Source organism: Zonotrichia albicollis, chromosome Z (assembly GCF_047830755.1).
Source record: "Zonotrichia albicollis isolate bZonAlb1 chromosome Z, bZonAlb1.hap1, whole genome shotgun sequence".
Taxonomy (NCBI): Eukaryota; Metazoa; Chordata; class Aves; order Passeriformes; family Passerellidae; genus Zonotrichia; species Zonotrichia albicollis.
Genome location: NC_133860.1, coordinates 35,283,911 through 35,306,672, shown reverse-complemented (window position 1 = coordinate 35,306,672; position 22,762 = coordinate 35,283,911). Strand labels below are relative to the sequence as shown.

General features: G+C 37.9%; 1 protein-coding gene across 1 annotated transcript in view; it reads left to right on the top strand.

Moving 5' to 3' along the window:
- Positions 1-21,539: 21,539 nt before the first annotated feature.
- The window catches only part of PDE4D (phosphodiesterase 4D), a 353,397-nt gene continuing 352,174 nt past the window's right edge, over positions 21,540-22,762 (top strand). The window contains exon 1 of the mRNA XM_014268998.3: positions 21,540-22,049. Coding sequence (XP_014124473.1) covers positions 21,685-22,049 — 365 coding nt within the window. The 5' untranslated portion in view covers positions 21,540-21,684. The remainder of the gene's footprint in view (positions 22,050-22,762) is intronic.

The window sequence follows — 22,762 nt, the reverse complement described above, 5'->3', positions numbered from 1 at the left end:
GGACGTGGCCCCTACTGAACACTGCGAATTACCATGGCACATATACCTTCCCTTTGCATGGCACAGATCCAAGGTGTCAGGGGTGAAGCCTTTCTTTGTTTTGCTTTTCAAGAATAGCTTTTTCAGTGAAAAAGAACTATCCCAGTTGTTGCTGTGATACTTGTGTCCTTGCAGCACATGTGGCTGACAAAACCAGACGGAAAATATCATGTTCATTGCATGTAAACTCCAGAAATAAGATAATATCAAACACGTGAAGATTTCATTAAAAGTGTTACTTGAAAGCAAAAAGTTATTTTGTAATCAAAAGGTGCTTAGAAAGGCTTTCATTACAAAAATACCTAAAATAATCTGGTGCTTCATTTAGTTATCTGTGATTTGGTATGGAAACAGTGTCTTCCTGCTATTTATCCTAGTCTCTACTCAAACATCATTTGAGAGAGATTATTATAATTGTACAACATAAAATCTATTTTAAATTGCTTTCGTATTGCTTATGTGCAACTCAAAGTGGGCATATTATTGTGTTTATGAAACTCTAGGGAGCTACAAGAACAACTTACATGACAGCTAATTTCTGAAGTATCTTTTTTGCAATGTTCTTTCTGTCTTAATTTATGTTTTTCCTTAATTTAAGTTCTGTGGATTAGAAAGTCACTATACTGCTTAAAACTTCTGTGTTTTATTATCCACTAAAGAGGCAATCAGCACTTATATATTGGAATTCAGATAAAATCTTGATTTAAAATTCCCCCCAGGCCCTTTCAAGATGAGCTTAACATTTTTAACATCTATTTTTGAAAAGAAATATTAGCAAATTGTTATTAGCATCATCACTGTAAGTTTGATACTATGGCGATACAGAATCAGAGTCTAGTTTCAAGCTAAATACGTCTTAATGCCTACCACTGCTTGCACATTGTCTTTTTTTGTGTCCAAGGAATACCTCAATTCCAGATTTTGTCCTCTGTATTGAGGGCAAGAAAAGCTGTTTCAAATGTTAGAAACTGAAATATGGGAATCATGAGCCATAATTTTGATGTTATTCACTGACTATACCAGCAAACTATTTTTAAAAGAACAGCTAGGTTGCTAAATTTTTATCATTGTTTTAAAGAAGTAAGTGTTAGAAAGAGATCATAAAAGCAGTAAGATTTGACCGTAGCTGAGTAACACACAATAAAAATAAAATCTGACAAAATCTGTTCTTCAGGTTTATTTATTTGCAACTCAGTAGAATAGTGTATGTAGTGCATATAAGTGGGAACTATGGTTTAGATACTTCTTAAAGACAAAGACAAGAGAAAAACAAGACAAGAGAAAGACGAGAAAAAAACGGAAAATTTATTATTTCATTTATTTTTTATCTTGGGCCTGCCAAGTAGTAACTTTTCTCAGAAAACTTTTCTCATGGGTCTAGGCCCTCTTCAACAGCATCTGTTCCCTGAGCCACCTGCTAGTAAAGAATAATGAAGAGCAACACAATATATTTTAGTTCTTTTTATTGCACATTTCTTTATTTTAAAAGCATTATAAACATGAGAAAATCTTCATTATACCCTTGGGAAACCTTTCCAATTAGTAAAAACATTGTGTTATTTTCATTTTGTGCATAGGAAAGATTGCACAGAAATGGGAAGTGCAACTGGCCGAGGCTAAGGACCAAGCCAAGAATCAAACTGTGAAGAGAATTTGAGAGTTTTTGACTTCTGTTTTTTGTGTCTGCTTTATCCTACCTGTTAGCTGAGGATAGATCTTGGGAGAAAAATATGTCTTACATTTATCTCAGTCTTTAAACTAAACCTGCTGTGTCAAAGAGAATTTTATGATCAGGTCCTGGAAAGTTTTAAATTATTAGTAGTAGGAGTTAAGCACATTACTGTTGTTATGCATCCAGACTCACACTGAACCTGTATTTCTATCATACCGGCTCAGACACATCAAACTCTGACTGCAGTATCTGTTGTGAAGAAAAACATACTTAATTACTGTGGAAAGCAAAACTGAATCAGCATTTAAGTGCACTTTTCTCAGTGGGAAAAATTAATGGGAATTTTTGAGGCTAAGTGGATGCTAGAAGCTTCAATGTTTGTGGCATGCAAGCTTTGATTTTTAAGAGAGTCTTCTGTTCTGTGGTGCTATATGAACCCGGGAATCATTCTGGAGAACTATATAAAAATAATTCTGTTGGAAAAGAGCGGCACTGTCTTGGTGCTTAAAAGATGTACGGAATCTGTAAAGACGGCAGATCCTGTATCAGAACACTTACTTGCATAATAGTATTTCTTAGTATTTGAGCTTAACTTCATGACACAATTAGCTCTGCCCCTCATCACCCAAATAAAAGGATTTTTGTAAACTTATGTCTAGCATTAAGTGAATTATTTAAATCTGATGCCCAACTGGAGGACATGGAGGACAGTAGGCACTGTGTACAGTCCAGTCCATTAAATATTCTGAAATCCTTTTTAAAAATTGGAATTTCCATCAACTCTTGCTCTTTTACTTAACAATGGTAAAATTTCTAATTTTTTACTTTGATTATTTATTTATCTATATAGCATAGACTGAAAGCAGATGTTACTGTAAATTGTAGTTGAATAGTCTATGTGTGCATGTATTTTTTAGTTTGGGAAAGAAAATAGAATTATTGTTTAAAATATGTATTTTGAAACAGTTATTTTCAAACAATGGATAATCTGAAAAAAATCTTTAACAATACTACATCGTTCCAGGAACTTAAACCTAATTTTACTTTCCCCACAGTGGGCGGTATCTTCTCCTTCCCAAAACTTTGCTTTTAGTCAAGTTGAGGACTGAGAACAGACCTTGCCAGTAAAATAAGGAAAAGAAAGGTTGGGATATTTCAGCCCATTCCACATCCTTTGTCACTTGGTTTGCTACTCCATTCAGCAGCAATGTTTACGTTTTCTTATTTTTTGATCCACCTTCTTGTTACCCTTCATTTGAGTTGCCTGGTTCATCCTGAGATGAGCTTTGGCTTTACTGGTGCTAGGCCTGAAAAGCCAGCAGATACTTCAGTATGCCTACTGGAAATGTTTCTTCTTCTACCACCTACACTTCTTTTTTATCCCTATCAGACATTCTCTGTTCAACCAATTTGGTGTCCTTCTATTGTTTCTAAGCCCTCAATCACAGTTTATCAGTTATATTATAAGAAAATGAGTAAATGACTGATTATGTAGTATTTTTATGATTAAAGTACTATTTTAATATTCAATTTTTGTTAAAGTCATGTATGAATTCCATAAAAGGGGGGATGGGGATTTTTAATATGACTACATGCTATTCTTTGTTTTTGCATTTGCATAATTTTCTCTGTATTAAACAGAGTAGGATACTGTTTGTTTGTTCCATAGCTTTTATTTTTTAAAGAGACAGATCATTTGCTAAATGACCCCATTAAATTATTTCTCTTGATGATTCTTCTTAGTCTATTGAACAGTCATCTGCTTAGATGGTTATTGGTGTTAAGGTCTACAGCTACAATGGCTCACCTTCTCAGGATATCTCAGAAGTAAAAGACTGTTTCTAATGGGTTAAAGTTTCAGTGAGGTGGGGGAAGGCTGGGCATTCATCAACACAGCTTTACTTTCTGTACCATAAGTGGTCAATGTATTCTACTAATCTTTCTTAAAAGATTTGTAATTTTCAGGTATTGTCTGCCTGTAATTTTCAGGTACTGCCTGAAACTACAGGTATCTGTAATTTTCAGGTACTGCCCAAAGAAGTATTTTGTTAAAATACTTGTCAGTCAAACCCAAATTCCCACACTATTCAAAATTGTGAGAAATTGAACATAGTGATTCACCAATGATAGTGCAATGTGAAAAGTAATGCATAACACAATAATATCTTAAGATATAGTTCTTCACCATGCTATATTTACATCAATTTAGAGATGATAAAAGAAGTCAGAAAGCCTATCCAGACAAAAGAATACATTTCACAAGGATTTTTTAATGCTGGAAATTATTCTTTTGCATTAGCTTCACTGGTGAAGATTTGTTGGGCTCTCTCTGATTGACATTTCATTCACCTTCATAGCAGCAGCATATAAATACAAACAAGAAACTGGACTGCCGAAGGCACATAAAGCTAAGGAAAAAAAGAAATCACTTCAAAAGAGTGATTCAGGCAGCAGTTTGGGTGAATCCAGCCTTTGGGACAATTTCATCCAAGCTGCCTTGGCCCAGAAGGTTATGGTTCATTGTTGAGAGAGAGCACAGAGGCAACTGGTGCGGCTGTAAGAAGAATAATGCCTGGTCTCTGAACAGCGTAAGAGGGAAAACCAAATCAGAAACATATTAATTCTGAGCATTTATGTCTTTCTATGGGTTTGCATGCAGAGTTGCTATTGTGTGATCTCTGTTAAGACTGATTTACAGGTTTTATGGTCATTTGTGATTCTTTCTCTAAATTAGCAAGTGACAAGGAGTTGCACAGGCAAAGAAAAGTGTCCTGGTTTGGAATGGGAGGAAATTCAGGGAAGCGATGCAAAGCTTCTTGTGTAACTGACAGTCTATTGAACCACTGAGAAGCTGGACACGCTTCTGTGAAACACACTTGTTAAAGACGAAAAACCCCGGGAACTTTCTCTTTCCCTTCCAGTCAGGAGCGAGGGGACGCGGCTGGGCAGGCCCCGTTCGGGGTCGGGGCCACTGGTCCTTCCCAGGGCCGGGCTCCCTTTCCCCGGGCCGCTGCCGGCTCCTCCCCGCTTCCCCGACCTGCTCCGGGGCAGGGAGAGGGGTGCCGCGGGCCGGATGGAGCCGGCCTTGCTAACGCCTGGCTGCTGGCTGCAACTCCCCGGCCCGGGGCCCAGCCGCGTCCCGGCAGCAGCCCCGGTCGGTGCCGGGATTTTACCCCCATGGAAGTTGCCCGCAACCCTCGGGCAGGGGGAAGGAGAAGCCAACCCCCGCCCCAATGCCGATGTGCTGCTGTTGAGTGACGGCCTGGCTCCTCGGATCCGAGCCGCCTCCCCCACCTGCCATCTAGACCACCCAGCTCGACCGGGGGTCAATGTAACCATTTGAAAAGCCCAGGCATGATGGGCACCTTTCAGTGCTTCAGTCCTTCCTCGAGTGAGAGAAAGGAACAAGATGCAAGTATGTAACAACGACATAAAGACTTCAAGGTCAGTGAGGAGGAAGCTAAGTCCCAGATGGAGGGGTGAGGAGATGCCTTGTTTTGGAGCTGAAATCCTCTTGTAAGCTATGGAGAAAGGACTCTTTCTCCTTATAATGCATGAAACGATGGGGAGATGAAAATGTTCAAAATGATATCGAGCAAAGGCCTCCATGCTAAGACAAGCAGATGTTGAAGTGGCTATGATCCCATTAGAAGTTTGAGCAGAGAAAGGAGAAGAAGATCTCTGTTCCCATGGATGAAGATGATTTTAGAAATAGATAATGAGAACTTTTGCCTTTGAACAGCTCATCTTTAAAACAAGACTTACCCCATAAGTCAACATGGACAAGCTGTGGGAAGGCTTGTGGCAGTGGGAAGGATTTCAGGGTGGCAGGGTTCCCCAGGCGGCTGCTATTCATGATGAAATTGAGAACCATGAGAGGACTGTTTTCTTTCCTCTTGGGCAGAGGTCTCCATAACCTTAACAAGAGCAACTTCTCTCCCTCAGTGAGCTGAAGAAAGACTATTCTAGAGGTGGTAAACTGTCTGGAAATTTCAGGCTTTGTTTCTTTACATTGTCAGTGGAAAAGAAGAGGTTGTAGGGGGAAGAGAAGTGTTCTGTAGGGTTTGTTTTGATTCTTACTACTTTTTTTTTAAATTTAGTTACTTTTAATAAAATTTTCATCATACCCTTTTAAACTTTGGAGCCTGCTTTGCCCTTCTCCTAATCCTGTGCCGGAAGTAAGTGTATTGGTGATTGGCCAGCACCAAACCTGCTACATTTCTTTGGTCCATTAGCCAGGAAAATGTCAAAATTGGGGAAACCTTAAATTGGTGAACCAAAACCACTACAAGAGGGTCTGGGCTGCATAGGGAATCACGAGGTTGTCAGCATTTCTTACATCACTTTAGTACAATTGTGTGGAGAGAAGCTTCTGATCACATAACCTAGTAACTAGGGTTCATAGTAAAATTGGGTGCTATTTAAGCCCTTATTCTTTTTATAACTTAAGCTATCCTTGGCTAAAAAATTCTCAGAGAGAGAAGTGGGTGGATTTTAAGGAGATTACTTTCCTTTGTAGGTGTATAAATTATGGCTATCCAGTTCTTTCTTTCGTCAGATATCTTCTTATGGCTAGTGCAGGTTACAGGATGCTGTCTAGAAGACTCTTGGTCTGGTTAAGTGTAGTCATTCTCTCACAAAATGCATCATCATAGTTTTTCTTTTTCTAGACCATGGCCATCTGTTAATAGCATGTTTTCCTTCAGCCTGATTCTGCAGAAGTTTCATCCATGTTCAAACTATTGGTAACCATAGCTTAATGAATACATAAGCATGTGCATAGCAAGGCCTTAGTTTGTTCTATAATTTTATCTTTTTAACATATTTTCAGTAACAGTTCACATTACTATCGAACCATGCAGTTACAACAGATTCCAAATGTCACTGGAATTTGAACATCCAACAGCTTTCAAGATTAATGTCTAAATAGTGTAAAATATAACACCCAAGTATATATAGAATAATTTAGATAGTGGTGATAAGGCGTTTCACTTGTAGGATTACACATTGGTGCAATGGAAAAAGAATTTGCATTATGTGAAAATTTGCAAAAATGTCATTTCATTAAATGACATAATTTTTTTGAAACTTTATTTAGAGAAAAAGATAATTTTGTATTCTTACTGATGAAACTTAATTTTCTTTTCACTATGGAGCAATTTTTCAATTTAAATAATATAATCTCATATATATAATTAAGTATAAAGCTTAAATTGAGAAAGTCAGATTTTAATTTATTGAATTTATTTATTAATTCTTTGATTCCCTTTTAAAAAATAAAGTGGAGAAATCATAGAGCAGAAAATGAATAATGTTCTAGTTTGGAACACAGGGGATAAGTGTGATCTGAAAACAGATAGTTGTTTTTTTTTCATTTGTAATCAAAATGATAGATTGAAATGATCCTGCATAGAAAGTGATTTTCATGAATACATTTTACACTAGGTATACTCTCTGAGAACAGTTTTTTAAGTAAATTCATCCAACTACTAACTTTATTTTTCTGTTTCTAGTTTAAGGCTTCAGATTATCTTCCAGTTTACCTGTCATATCAGATAAAGACTGTACATTAGGTCTCTGAAAAGAAAATTAATCAGATCCTCTTCAGAAAAATCACCATAGTTCACTTTTCCATAAAATCATCTTTAAAAGGTATGAAATCTCTAAAGTGGAGATTAAAAGAAAGAATTTCAAAACCATCTCGAAAAAATATATGGACAGAGGTTTTTTTTGCTATTGTAATAGGAAAGAAAGTAGAAGGGCTAAGCCATGAAAGGCTGCGACACTGGTTTTACCTCTTTCCAAGCAGTGAATAAATTTTAGGGGATGTTTTTCTTAGGTCTGTTGCTTTAACTTCTGAGTACAGACCACCCACTGCATGAGATAGAGTAAGATTCTGGTTAATGGGTTTAACTTTTAACAAATTAAGTTTCTGTGCAGTCTCAGGTAATGTCTAGGTAATAGTTTTATTCTGTTCTCTCTTGCCACATCCCTTTTCAACTATAACTTTCTTTAACTCAAAGGTAACTCTTTTCTTTTTTGTGATAGAGGTGACTGGTTGATTAAATGCAACAGTTTGATGAGGGAAAACGTGTTATTAGATAGCTATAGGACCTCACAGCCCTTACTATAAAATATTTAATTATGACACTCTATGGCCATATCACATCAAACATGTCAGATATGTCTGCATATTCTTAACAAAAAATAGTTTTTGATAGCTGTATAAGACAATAATTTTGTAAGCTTTGTGAGAAATTAATTGGACAGTAGAATTTGAGACATTATAGTTGAGACAAATCAGCAGTGTGGATTTTCAGCTGCTTTTATCTAGTTTTATATACAAGCAATTGGATGTTTATGACAACTTTGAAAAGTTTGAGGGAGTTGTGTCTTTCTCAGACTGCAGTTATACTACAGCATTGCCTCCCTTAGTTTCCTTCTGTTAATCTGTTTCAGCTCTTATCTCCTTTCTCCTCCAGATGCTTCCATTCCTACAGATGTTTATTATATTCCCCATAAACTGTTAAAACATCTATTAATCACACATATTCTGCTTTTCTTAGCCTGCCACAATGTAAGATAGTTCTCTTTCATGTTCTGTGCCATATTTGTTCCTTATCTTTGACAGAAGACCCGAGTTCAATATGTTTCAAAGTTATTACTACTGGACCCAGCCATGACTGATGGAATACCTTGAGTAGACTGCATACAGTAACTTACAAAATGTGTATCAGTGACTTATCCTATATAGAGTACCATGGTTTCTAACATATTTATGTTAAAAAATTATTTAATGCTTTGTGCTATTGTGGGAAATGAACTGTCAGGTTTTTCATAGGTAACATAAATTCAAATGGGAATAGCACTACTTGATATATATATAGAGAGAGAACTACAGCAAGATATTCAATAAACAGAAGTAAAGCTTGATGTCATGCTAATTATTTTCCCCAGTCCAAGGCCTAATTGTATTTCACATCTGAAAAGTAAAACATATGAAAAAATTCTTTGCCCCAAATATTGCTGTTGATATGCTTAATTTTTTATGTATGCATGAATCAGTAGCAATTGCTCTTCTGCATCAAATGTGAGTATATAATTGTGCTTTTTGATTCACAGATTAATTGGTGTAAATTCTGACAAAAAATTCCTAAAATTAATAATTTTGTCTTGTTTATGTTTGACAAATAATTTCTAAAATTTCTCGACTTAGAACATTGAGAAGATGTAGAAGAATCTTGCAAAGCCTGATTCTTTTGCATGAAGAGATGGTGGCAAAATCCTTTTTAATTAAGTGGTGACAGGATGTGGACTACACAGAGGTGCTAAAAGCTGTGGGGGAGATTAATATAAAGACACCAGTAATCCGGGGTTTTCACTGGAGGTAGTTCTGTAAATTTAGCCTTAATTGAAAATAGGGGAAAAAAAGACTCTTAAGATTTTTTTGGTTGAGGAAAAATAACATGCTAGAGAGCATATATTTAAAAATGCAGTAGAACTATGATATTTTTAATGTAGTAGAGGAGAAAATCACACAAAAAATGAAGGAGATATTATAAAAGCCTTTAAACCCCTAATATAAAGATAACAACATAAAGCAAGAAAAGCTGGGTTTTCTATAGTTTAAAAATCTTTAAGCTCTTCGTTAACATGCTTATATTTCAGGCGATTGTTACTGGTTTCCTGGAAAAATCCAGAGCTGCTTGTGCTTTAGAGAAGATTTACACAAAATAAAGTAGAAGTTGACAACCTGAAAAACAGCTTCATCCCTACAGATAAATATCCTTGAGAGTTATATTTCTTTTAATATTAGTTAATACTGAATTTGTATTAGAAAGTTTTCTATGGTTCTGATGACTTGGCCTGAGAGGATTTTTCTTCCTGTCAAATGCCTTAGTGCATAATCACATCATGTCTGTTGTGGTTTTCGGGATCTCCATTAATGTCAGTAGAACCTGAGCATCCCAAATCCCACGTCAAATGTAAGTAGCATTTCAATTACAGCCTGAATTTAAGAGCCATTATTCCTTTGATGCGTGTTTGCCCTTACATAACACCTGTTGACAGATGTGAAATCTGCAATTTACGAGAAAGGTGAGGAATTTCTAGGAGTTTCTAGGTGTAAGAGTTTCCCCTTTGTTTGAGGACAGTGAGTTTAATATTGTGTTGTTTTGCCTAGACTTGATACACCAGGAACTTTGAAAATAAAACCTCCCGTAAAAAAGCTCCAGCAGTAAAAAAATGTTAAAAATATTGGTGAAAGCAGTCTACAAAGCCCAATAATGATGAGAAACAGACCTTGAAGTGTGTTGAAAAAATCCAGGAATAAATTGTTCAAGTCATTTTGAGCAGAAGTAGCCTGAGATGGCCAGGACAGTGATGTCAGAGAACATGTATTAAAGAAAACTGAAATACAATTGTAGTTGTTGCAATTTTCAAAAAACATTTTAGGTTTCTGCTTTTCAGCTTAAATATCATTGGCAGTAAAGTAGCTAAAAGTAATTGAAGTCAGAGAAGAGACATCCAAGCCTCAAACTTCTTAATTTTGATTTAGACCTTTGAACAGCTGCACTTAAAATGACAATAAATTTCTGCACTTCATTCTCAGAGTGTCAGCAAGTCAATGAAATAAAAATTTGCAAAGCCTCTGTAGAATGCTTTCCAGTGAGTCTTGGTGATAGTGCAGGGTAATAGAAGTAACATGGTCCTTGTAATACCGCAGTAGTAATTGTTACTTTCTTTTGCACCAATTCATTAGATGTTACTAGCATTACAATGAGAAAAAAAGCATTTGTGTGCTCTCTTTTGGCTTTATAGCTTATTTAGAAATCCACAAAAAATAAAATGACTTTTTATTGATCATTCATTTGATTCCAGGTGGTAGGACTAGGACCTTTAGCGCAGGGAATTCAGTAATTGCTACCTGCTTTGTTTAATTAAAAATTATAGTTACTTTAAATAACATAGATAGCTTAGAAAGGTTATTAGATAAATAGCCTGCACTCCAGAAAAAAATTTTTGAAGATGTTTGGAGAAAACTTCTCCAAACATTTTTGATAGAAAGTCAAATTTGTAAGCCAAGCTTGAATGTGGTAAGGCGTTTGCCAAGAAGCAATGTGAAGACAAGCAAAGAAACCTCCTGGAAAAGCTATGCTACCAGTTTCATATGTTTTGTCAAGACTAATAAAAGGTGTATGGACTATGACTGAAGTAACAAAGAGTACCAGGGAACTGTGGTGAAAATTAGTAAATTATATTGTTGAAATTGTTTAAATTATTATAATTTCTCATTCTATGGCATTTTCCATATGAGAGATCAAAACCTGTATGATGTTTAATAGCTACATATAGTTAGATAACACAAATGTATCAATTATACAGTATGCTTAACTAAGAATTAGGAGGGTATGCCACAACACATTGAAGAGTGCAAAATGCTTTGGAAAACAGTGGGAATATTTTTACTACCAGTAGAGTTGTGAAAGAGAATGAACTAAGAATATAAAATTCACTTAGAAGTTATAATTGGATTTTTTTCTCTCAATCATTTCAAGTGAAATTTCCCAACACTACCAGTTTTATGACAGCTTTTACTGTCAGCAATTATTTCAGTAATAAAAGCAGTAAGTGGATTACAATTTCTTACTGAGCACTATCTCTCAGTCAGAGAAATCATGAGTGTTTAGCTACTGGTGGTGGTTTTTACTTCAACATTAAATGAATATTAGCTGTCCATCATAAATAAGATCAAAAGTGATGATTTCATCACCTGAGTGATCAGTGGCATTCAAAATCCTAATTCCCTGATGTATGAGGTGTTTGCTTGTACCTAAAACTCAAGTTTTAATGAAATAATTTTTTGTTATTTCACATTGTGAGAAAATAACCTGGTCGTTAATTTATTCTGTAAGTAGATATTGCAGTATGTGTTGTTTCCTAAAAGGATAAAGATTAAACAAAGTTTTGGGAAAGTATTCATGAGTAACATTTTATGTGCATGGAAAGGTGCTGTTTTGCTCATGAATACCCTCATGACACTGAATATGTGAACATTCTTTCTTTACAGAGTTCCCTATTAAAGAAACATTGAGATGTATAATCTCCAAACCATCAGTAACAAAAATGGAAAGATAAAATTTTCTGAGTTCCACCTTAATTCTGAGGTGTTGACCACATTCTAACAATAGCAGCTGAGCGCTGATATTTTCCCGTATCCTTGACCCCATCTTAATCCCTTTTTGAGTACAACATTAACACATTCTGATTGCACTGGGCCATGTTAGTACAAGCAGCATGTTGTCAAAGTGCTCTAAAAGAGGTAATAATTTCTAAGTCTAGTATTGCCTCTGTAAAGCTGATGATGAGCTAGAGGAAAAGCAGGGCAACAGTGCTTCAGTTAACACTCACCCAGGAGAGACACAGCTGGGAATGGTTTCAGAGTTTCTCTCGTTGTGATTGCTGCCTTGGATAGTGACACACTGGCTAGCATCCCTATAGGGTTTGTAAATTCTGCAAATATCAAGCAGAAGCTCAAATTTCTGTTTTATGTTTTTTAGAGGACAGAAAAGTATGTTTTAATAATTCCATCTTTATTTATCTGCACTTGAAAATAGTGGTGAGAGGAAAGAAGGAGGTGAAGAGAATGGGTGGGTGCCATCTGAAGTGATATGATCAGATAAAAGCATTCCACCACTTCTGTAAAAGTAATTTGAAAAACATGGCATTTTACTGTGCAAACAGTTGCCTATGAGATCTTTCACATTTGTCTCTAGAGGGCAGTTCTCTTCTTATGCAAGTGATTAATTCAACAAATGTGACAGAATTTTCAGCCAATGAAATTTCATATTTTCAGAGTATAACTAAACCTGATATATTATACAGGCTTCAGGCAAGTATTGCAATTTAAATAATGTTCACTTGTAGCTCAAATATGAGCTGAACACTCCCAAGTTTCAAGGAAGACAGCAGAAAAACCTCCTAGTGGTTTTAGCTGGAGGACTGTCAAACCAATATGGCCTAAGTTCAGAAAATAAAGCCATTAATATCAACAGGGTATTTCACAAGTATAACATGACAAATGACAATTTTGATAAATAATGCTTTAAAACCCTTTTTTAGTCTAAAGGTGACATGCTGTAACATAGACCTTTACTTTAAAAAATAACAGAAGGGAAATGAACCTGCCAGTATTTACACTCACATGCATTAATGGATGCTACTTTCTCCTCTGTCCTTCATTTCAATAACAAGTAACCCATCAGCATGCAAAATTACAATTTATTGTTCAAACTCTTAACATTTTTGATTACCAAAAACAAGTAATAAAGGATGTTTTAACTGGAAGTGTAGTTTGTTAAGAAAAATTACAGCTATATGACTTGCTTGCTGAAGAATAATTTATTTTTTAAAAATGACCAATCCTTATTCTTGAGTATGTAACTAAAATATAAAGTTTCTCCTCTGTTATAGATTCTTACACTTCAGTAATTTCAATGATTATATTTTAAAATTTTGCTCTGTATCTGACAAAGTTAAGATTAGGTGTGTGTTAGGTAAGTCTAGTAACAAAAATATATGACACAGATAAATGTAATTTTATTCTCAATGCTGTTTCCAAGAAGAAAATATACTCTATTATTCATTCTAATGATGCTATGGAATCTACTCTTTTATTTAGAAATACAAGTAAAAAAGATAACATATATTTTCAGGAGGGCTTGAGTGTAATAACTGGAATCTATTGGTATTAGCCTTTCCATTCATTTGTCATTTTACTACCTGAGAACAGTCAGCCAAAATACATGTATTGCTATTCCTGCAAAGTGACTTCTTTAAAGCTAATTTAAAAACATTTTTACTTTTTCTTTCTATCTTGCTTGATAAAGTTGGAGACTGTTAAACTGTTAAAGCTGAGTGAGAGCTTAAAAAAATTAAAGAGGTGAAGAGAAAAATGTATCTATTTAAAAGAGTTGTTTCAACATAACCCAACTAGAAATATTGGTTCAGTTGAATTGCTGCAATATGTAGAAGGGTCTATTTTATTTTATTTTTTGTTTGATTTTGTATCTTAAGGAGAATTTAAATAACAATATAAGGGAGGCTTCAGTAACCCAAACTCTGATCAGAAATTTCAAAACACATCAAGACAATGAGTAGTAAGTTTCACTTATGGCTTGTGTAATAAAATGGACCCCTGGAATTATAGTGCCTAGTTCTGAATAAATAGCTTATATATCTTTATTCAAAAGCTCAGTCTTTACCAGTTAGAATTTGAATTTTCTAGCAGCTTTAAAAAGAGATTGATGAAAACTTTAAGTCATACAAAACTCACCTGCCTCGGATTTTGCCTGGAGAGCTCCAGGTTTTGTGGGTTTTTTAAAGTTTTTGTCCTAATGCTTGTTATTTCAGCATGGTTTAATGCTTCTTTTTTGCCAAGAATTTAGTGCAACTAGATTTAAGAGATTTTTTTTTTAACTGGCAGACTTTTGTGTTTGTCAGAAGTCAGAGTAAAATCAAGAGGATATCAAGCTGTGCAATGTCTTACAGAAATTCAATGCTCATAAATGCCTAAAACCTGAAGTCACAATTTTCCATACAAGTGTAAACCTAAAAAAATATTTTGGATGTCACTCATGGTCCTCTGTCTGAAGTGCGCTGATCAGTAATTCAACCGATAGAACGTAAGAGAAACTGCAGAAGTATCTTTATCCTTCAAACCTTGTTCAAAGTGGTTAAGTGCTTAATTAGTGATGTTTTTCCTGATCAATGGATGATGAAGAGTAGCTGTATTACCTGGGAACTACTTTGGAAAAAAGTTTCAGTCAATGTAGCACCATCCCCTATTGCTACGTAAAAAAGAAACTCCACAGAGGCTGTGTTAGGGTTTTATGCTTAGTCTAATCTGCTGCTGTGGTACAGTGGAGAAGAGGAAATGGGAGGAGCACTAACTGTGCTAAATCCCTCCTCTCACTCTTGTACTGTCCAACTGGTAAAATAATAACTGCTGCTGTTGTTTCCTACTCCAGCAGCAAATCAAGGCAGTCAAGTAAATGTTAAGGTCTGTTCCCTTTTACGTTCAGTAATTATATAGTGCTAGGGAGAATTGAGCTTGTGGTTTTCAGCATGCTTCTGAAATAGAGGGAGTCTTTGCTCACTGCTTCAAGTGGGAGGTTACATGAAATTGTGAACTTAGTGGGTGCAAAATGCCTTTCATCTCAGTCAGCTCAGCTTTTCATCAGTAGTGCTCTGCACCAGCCTGGGGGTGTCAAAGCCCAGGCTTTAGCTTTGTCTGTCCATGTAGCTGCACTATCAAATACTTGGTTCTTACATACTTGACATATTTTAAACTACCTGGGTTAAAGGAGAGGGTTGGCTTTGTATGTCAGGATATTTTTCTGTGTCTGGTTTGTGATGAATGTTTTGCACTGGACTAAACTCAGTGCTTTAATACACAAAGCAAGAATACAATCTATACTGAAAAGCTATGCTTTTACAATTGAAATGTCAATAAATTCAAAGAAATATCTTCCTGGTATTCATAAACTCCATAAGAAATAGAAATTGTGTGCTTACATGAAATTGTTAACTTTGGGTTTATATTCAGACTTTGAAAGGTATGTAGTACTTTGTATTGTAGCAGATATTTACATGGATATGATTTTTGTTTTTCTTTATATTATAAATTAATCTAATATCTTTGTCACTGATTCTTAGTAGATCTTTGAATCCATTGTGACTGAACACAGGAAAGGCTAAAAAGCACTTAAAAATATCATTTGTAGGGTAATAAATTATGCACCTTAATTAGACTTATGTATAGAAGACACCAGATAAGATAGCCAATCAGATTGCAGTGTTGGGGTTTTTCTTCAAAACTAGAAAGTGTTAAATGTTAAAGTGTTAAAATGTTAAGTGTCCCCACTTAAAAATATATCAAAAATAAATCCCCATGGAACTACCTGCAGGAATATCTTCCACAAACTGGAAAAAACAGCCTTACTAATATGTGATAAGACTCAAACTTATATATTTATACAGTTCTAGATTAATCCCCTCTTTATCATGTTAATAGTAATTTCAGTAGAATTAGATTATGGAGTCATTCCATTATTTACAAAAGGCGTTAAAAAAAAAAGATTATTGGTTGTTAATTTCTTTCTGCAGTAGGACTTCAGAATACATATTGAAACAGATACAGTGATCGTAGTCTTACTGCCCCTTGTTTGCAATGGCAAAGAAGTTTGTGTAATGTAAAAAACATTCTACAAACAGATTGCGCGATACCTATATGGTATATTATTGTAGTATTTTATTTTTCTAGGCTTTGAAGTCACACAACTAATAAAATATTCTATATTTATTCAGTCCTCTACTTTTTAAAGCACTCATTTTTTCCTTTTTAATAATTCATGCTTTCTGTTGAGTTATAGAATGATGATCTGCTGAATTCCTTTTACATTGCTAGCAGCAGGAATGTGTTTCTATCCTATGAGTCAGATGTGACACAAAAATTTATATGAACAGCTAGTGACTCTGCACTGTATCTGAAATTCAATCTTATTGGACTTAAAAGACCTTAGTGAATCTGTGTGTGTAAAATATGATACAGTTTCTTAAGTGCAATTGCACTGAATTATAACAGGAGAAGTATCAATGCTGAAGTCAGTGGTGAATTCTACTGAACAAAATGTACTGTCATCTATGTTCAGGTGTTACCATTGTTTCTTTTGTTGTAGAGATGATGCCAGTTATTTCCTCTTAATTTACCACTGTTTGCAAGGTCTGTAAACTATTAAAAAAGAATCTTCTCTGACATCAAGTGGGGGTATACTGTTAGCTTCTTAATTAAATAGCTGAATAATTTCCTTTCTAATCCACTTATTCTGGTTATCTCAATATACTGTTGTCTCCTTCAATGATATGTTTTTATCTCAATTTTGAATTTTTTTTTTTTTGTACTTAGGTGATATATTTCACTTACATTTAAGCCGAAAATAAAAGACAGTGGTTTTTAAGGATTGTGTGTCATTATTATGCCAGGAAATGAAGGTAAAAAGTAAGGGGGTCCCCATTATTTTTCTGTATGTCAGAACTGCTTATCTTTAGTGCAGTACTGTCACAAATGTCTGTTATGAATTGCAGTGCTGTTCTGAATGAGTAAGTGATACGGCAGTTTATCTAGCACAATGTGAATACTAGCACCATCAGCTGAAGAGAGCCTTCAAAATATTATCAAAACCTCTGTAAACAAATCTACAAAAGCAAATGGAATTGTTATTTTTTGAGAGCAATTCTTTCTATTATTCTAAGTACTTCTTGAAAGCAAACACATCCTTTTAAAAAAATATTTGAAGGGTTAAGAATAAACATAAAATGGCATTCTCTTACAGGGTAAAATGTTACATTTTATTTTATGAATCTTTGTGCATTTTGGTATCATGTCCATGGAAAGCTCTAAGGCAAGGCTCTCAAGTTGGGTGTGGCCAGAGGAGTAGTTCTTATATTCGAGCCTCAACTCACCAAGGAGTTTCTAGTTTCTTGTGAGGGGGTTCATGCACGTTCTAGGAAAATGGAAAGAAAAGGCATTCTTCTAAATCACTTTCAGTTACAATTCTCAAATGTAGACTGTTCTATTGCTATTGAGTCATCACCAAACTTAGTACTTCTGAGGATTCTGTGTGAAATAAGCTAGGCAAGTAAGAAAAAACTTGTCTTGACTTCATATAGGAAATATTGACAAAAACATATTGTATACTTCTCTTTTTATTTGTGTGTTTGTTTGATTTTTAGATAACACTGCTAGCTTCCATTTATATATTGAATTTTGCAGGGAAATATAAATACTTTAAAATATGTTTTGTAAATGTGCATGGTCTTAGCATGCTGGACATATAAATATTATTTTTAAAATTTAAATACAAAGATTGGTAGGTGAAATGAAATTCAGATATTTAAGAGTACCTGAACATATTTTTACATATACTTTACTATACATACCTTTTTACATATATTTTATACATGGCCTTTTTGCTGTGCCATGTCTTGTGCTCTATGGTACAGATTCTATTTGTGTGAAATACTGTAGTAACATTCTATTTGTGTCTTTTTGATGAAGTTTTTGAGAAACGCTTTGCAAATTAAGAACCACATTATTGTTAATACTGTAAAATGGGCATTCAAATGAAATACACCAATGCTGTTATTTGAAAAAGAGACTACTTTTATGAAGTCTCATTGGCATGAAGGTACAGTAAGGTTTGTGCACAAGAAAAAAAATCACACACACAATCTACCAGAAACAAAAAAAAGGAAAAGAAAAAAACCCCAGTCAACCAACACAAAAACCAAATCAAAAACATTCAGAAAAGAATTAAGAATTCATGTAGATTTTATCATTAATTCTACTGCAGTACTTCAACTTCTTGTGCAAGTATTGGCATTTTATTGTACAGAATGTCATACTTCTACTGCATTTTCTGTGTTTCTCAGAGACATTTTATTTATTTTAAATGCTAATATGCTTTGATTATCTGTCAAATTGAACTTTGTGTCTAAAACATTAGGCAAACTCTGAAAATATGAGATTGAATGGGGAATACCAAAAGTGCCTTATGAGCTCAAATATAAGTTCATTGCCAAAATGCAATGCCAGTGTCAAACCAAAGGGCATCCACAAGGCTGCTGGTTGTTATCTGTGGAAAGTGGTGGTGGTTAAGGGAAATCCCTGTCAGCTGGGAAAAGGTCACTGTTACACTCACGCTTAAGTAAGGCAAGAGGAATATTGGAAGTACTATACCCTTACTTACTTAATGGTCTCACATGTATTGTGGAAAGATCCAAGCACACTTCTAAATCTATTTTCTAAAAGCAGGAAGACAGATAGAACTACTCAACACTTAGATTTACCAAAGGCAAATAATGTGTGTGACCTTATTGTGTTCCATTATGAAAAGACTGTTCAGGATACAGAACAGTGGGTGTAACACACCTTCAGTTTAATAAGGATATTGAAATAATCCCTCAAATCATTTACATTTTGAAACTGAGCAAGTCTCAACTGGATGAACAGGCTGTTAGGTAGGACTGAAGTGTAGAGAATGGTCTTTCAGAGTCTGGCTGGCAGTTGGTACATCACCAGAAGGGGCAGATTCCAGAGCCCATGTTGAACTGTACAGTTTGGCACCCACACACAATAACCTGAAGGAGAGGCTGGCAAGTGACTGACTAGATCATGATCCCACTGGAAAGGATCTGGGAGCCTTAGTGGACTGTAGGGTAGGTAAAAGCTGATCAGTGCACTTTTCATCATAAATAAAGCAAACTACGTGCCAAAGTGGCTGCAGGCAGTGGATGAATGGGAATGCTGGGAACCCAGAAGAGGTTACCAGGATGGCCCAAGGGCACATGACAGTGATGAGTGCTTGACGGGACAGCTTGCTGGGTCTGGTGTGGAGGAGGTAAGAGGCAATCTAAAGGCAGCCTGCAGCTATGGGAAGATTATTTGAAAAAGACAGCAAATTTAAGGTCTTGTCAGTGGCAGCATGCTGTTTAACAAGGGGCAAGGTACCCTGATTGGGAGGTTCAGATTGAACATCAGGAAAATTGTCTTCATTAGGGATGTGGCGAAGCATCATAGCAGGTCATCCACAGAGGCTGGTGAATTTCTGTTGAAGGGTTTAGAGATTCAGAGAAAGCTGTGGCTGATGTGATCTGGTATTGATGATAACCCCATTGTGAGCTTGAGGTTAGATTGGACAATCTTATGAAGGCCCTTCTAAATGGCAGTTCTGTGATTCTGTGCAATTATAGCACAATTGATCACAGAAGTTTTGTCTAATTTTAAGGTAGAGGGAACTATCAAATGTGAAATACTGTCCCCTTGCAATATTCCTCTGGAGGTCAACAAGGATAAAAAGTTATTTCTCTTCTCTGAATTTTTTCACAGAATTGCATCCTATATGCCTATATTCAGTGATGCAATTATCCCCAGTTACATTTTGGGTATAATTCTCTCCTGTTGTCTGACTTGAGTCTATCTCTTTTCATTGCCCCATTTTTGTCTCCTGTACATGCTGTCAAAACTGCCACAGCCTGACACAGCTGGGAAAATGGTGGCATCTAAGATGTCTGGCTTGGAAATAGTCTTAGATATCTGGATAAAAAGCAGGAGAATTAGAACTTGACAAATGTGAGCTCAAGTCCAAGTTTCCTTCAATGGAAGTACTACTTTTGCTCTTTTCTGGTAGTAATAATATATATTACAATTTATTATTTTCTTGGGGATTTTTGCTGAAATGAACAGTTTTTAGGGCAGGTGAGAAGACCTGAAGGGATGGTGTGTGATTACCAGGATTATCTATGAACTCATGGCTCAAAGAAACACAGGCTGAGAGTTTTGCCCAACAAAATCTTATATGTATGAGTTCGGAGGGTGAGTCTTAATTTTAGGATCACTGTATGTTTAGAACGGAAGGCTGATTTTTAGATGGAGAATGGAAAAAAAAAGTACATCAACACATTAAAGAATTTCCATAAGTGTACTTTTGCATTAATAAAAAATTAAGTTCAGAGAGAGATTTATGAGAATTAAGATGATTGCAGACCTGTGAAGGAAAGGGAAAAGGATTGGCAAGACCAATCTTATGATTGAGGAAGTAGAAGTTGTGCATGAAGCTAATCAGAACAATCTAATGAGTAGATGAACACTGATTAGAAGAAAATGTATGTTTTGGTAAAGATACTGTAGGAGAGACATTTTTGCAATGCTTTCTTAGTACTGATTAGTACTGCTTAGTACTGATACTCTGGCAAACAGAATAGAAAGACCAAGCAAATTCATATTAATAGTTTTCAAATGAACACTTGCATGTGTCCTTTTCATATTTTATCAGGAGGGTGGAGATTATAATTTTGCTCTGAATAACAACTGCTAGATTTTAGAATATTACCATACAGAACAAATATAATTTTTTTTAAAAAAGGTAACTTAATAAAATTGAATTCCCTTCCAGTGTGAATTATTGGTTGTACATGGGCACAAAAGAATTTAAAATGTAAAACTAATTTAAAAGATCTCTTTAGTACAAAGTTCCTCTTCTGTAGATTTTAACTTTAAATAATTTTTTCCCGCGGCAGTTACAAAGTCCCGAAGCTAGTGGTATGTCATATAAAAGCTGCTCTGTAGCAGTAGGCTCAGCATCGCTATAATTAAACCTTCCTCGCCTTGATTTGCAGCCAGTCTTACTCCTTGCAGGGAGGGAGCTTACTCATCAGCGAAGACAAGACCAGGGGAAGGTTTCAAGTTGGGAAACACAATTTCTGAACCTGATGTGGACTGGAAGCACGATATAGGAAATAAGGAGTGGCGGGAAGGGGAATTTAAGTAGTGAGAACCCATTTTTAACCCACCTCAAAGTTCTCGGTGAACAGGGACGCGAACAACTTTGCCACCTGCTGTCGCCCGGCAGCGAGAGTCCCTCCGGAGGGAGGCCTGTCCGGCCAGCAGCCGCGGCCTCAGGGAGGGAGACAGGCGCCTCAGGAGGGGCGGGCTGCAGCACCAGCGGCACTGACCCCCTCCGCATTCGCTCCCGGTCCCATGCCCACCCCCGCGCCTTATCGGCATCCTCGTCGCGCATTCTCCCACCTCCTGCACATCCCAGCGCTCTCTGCCCCCGACCACCGCCCCCTGTTGGGTCTACTCTCCGTCGCTCGGGCTCCAGCCTGGCTTTAAATATTTTCGAGCGGGATGCCAGCCCCTCCTCTCCTCCTCCTCCTCCTCCCCCTCTCCCCGCCTCCCCTCCCGCGGAGCAGTCAAGACCCGGCGGCGCGGCTGCCCCAGTCGTTCCCACAGTCGGGCGAGGGGTGGCGCGGCAGGAGCTGTCCAACTTTTCAGCACAGTTTCCTCACCGCTGCCCGCAGGAAGGCGGCAGCCGCCGCCCCTGCCCGCCCGGCGCGGCCCGACCGCCGGCAGCATGGAGGCGGAGAGCAGCAGCGGCTTGTCCGCGATGCCCAGCGGCAGCGACGGCGGCAACGACGGTAGCGGGGGTCTCAAAGCCCCGAAGCATCTGTGGCGGCAAGATCAGCACTACCCACCGCAGCTGCGACAGCACCAGTTCCTCCAGCACCAGCAGCACCCCGGGCAGCCGCCGCCGTCTCCCGTGTCGCGTGGCCGCTGCCTGGCCGGGGCTCGCGTCAGACACCGTGGCTACTCCGACACGGAGCGGTACCTCTACTGCCAAGCCATGGACCGCGCCTCCTACGCCGTGGAGACCGGCCACCGGCCCGGCTTGAAAAAATCGCGGATGTCCTGGCCCTCCTCCTTCCAGGGACTCAGACGGTAGGAGAGGGCTTGGCCCAGCGCTCCGGCCGCGCGTGTGAGGGGTGCGGTGGAGGAGCGCCGCTCCCGGCCGCGGGGATGGGATTCAGCGGCGGCCGCTGAGGGGTGGGCACCGCGGGACCCCCGTCCGACCGGCCTCCCCTCGGCGGCAAGGATAAGGAACGGGCACCCTGCGGTTGCGGAGGCTCCGAAAGGGAGGCGGGCTCGGGGTGCGCAGCCGTGCTGGGGACCCGGACCCCGGGCTGGGACGCTGCAAGGAACCCCCGGTCAGGGCTCGCCTGAAGCGGGCGTGACCGGGGCACGGGCGGCGCCGCCTCGTCCCGTACACGCCTGTCTGTGGGTGGAAAAGCGGCCACGAAACACGTGGGTGGGAGCGGGACGGCGTCTGTGCCGGCACGGAGCCGTGAGCGGGGCGGGCAGCGGGGCCGCGCTTCCCTGCGCCCGGCGCCGCTCCGCTGCCTCCCCGGCTGCCCCTCCTCGCTCGAGCTGCCCGCGCTCCCCGGGAACCTTCGGCGCTGCTGCCGAGCGGGAAGGACGCGATTCGTGTGATGTTTTCACAAAGTTAAAATAATGAGAGCTCTGGGGGGTGGGAGACAGTCTGGCAAATCCAGGGTTAGGGTCCTGTTAGTTTGAATGTGCTTAGTTGAGAAAATAGGCTAATGGTTTCTTAGCCAGAGGGAGGACTCCGTTATCTACTAGTCTATTGTTCCCCT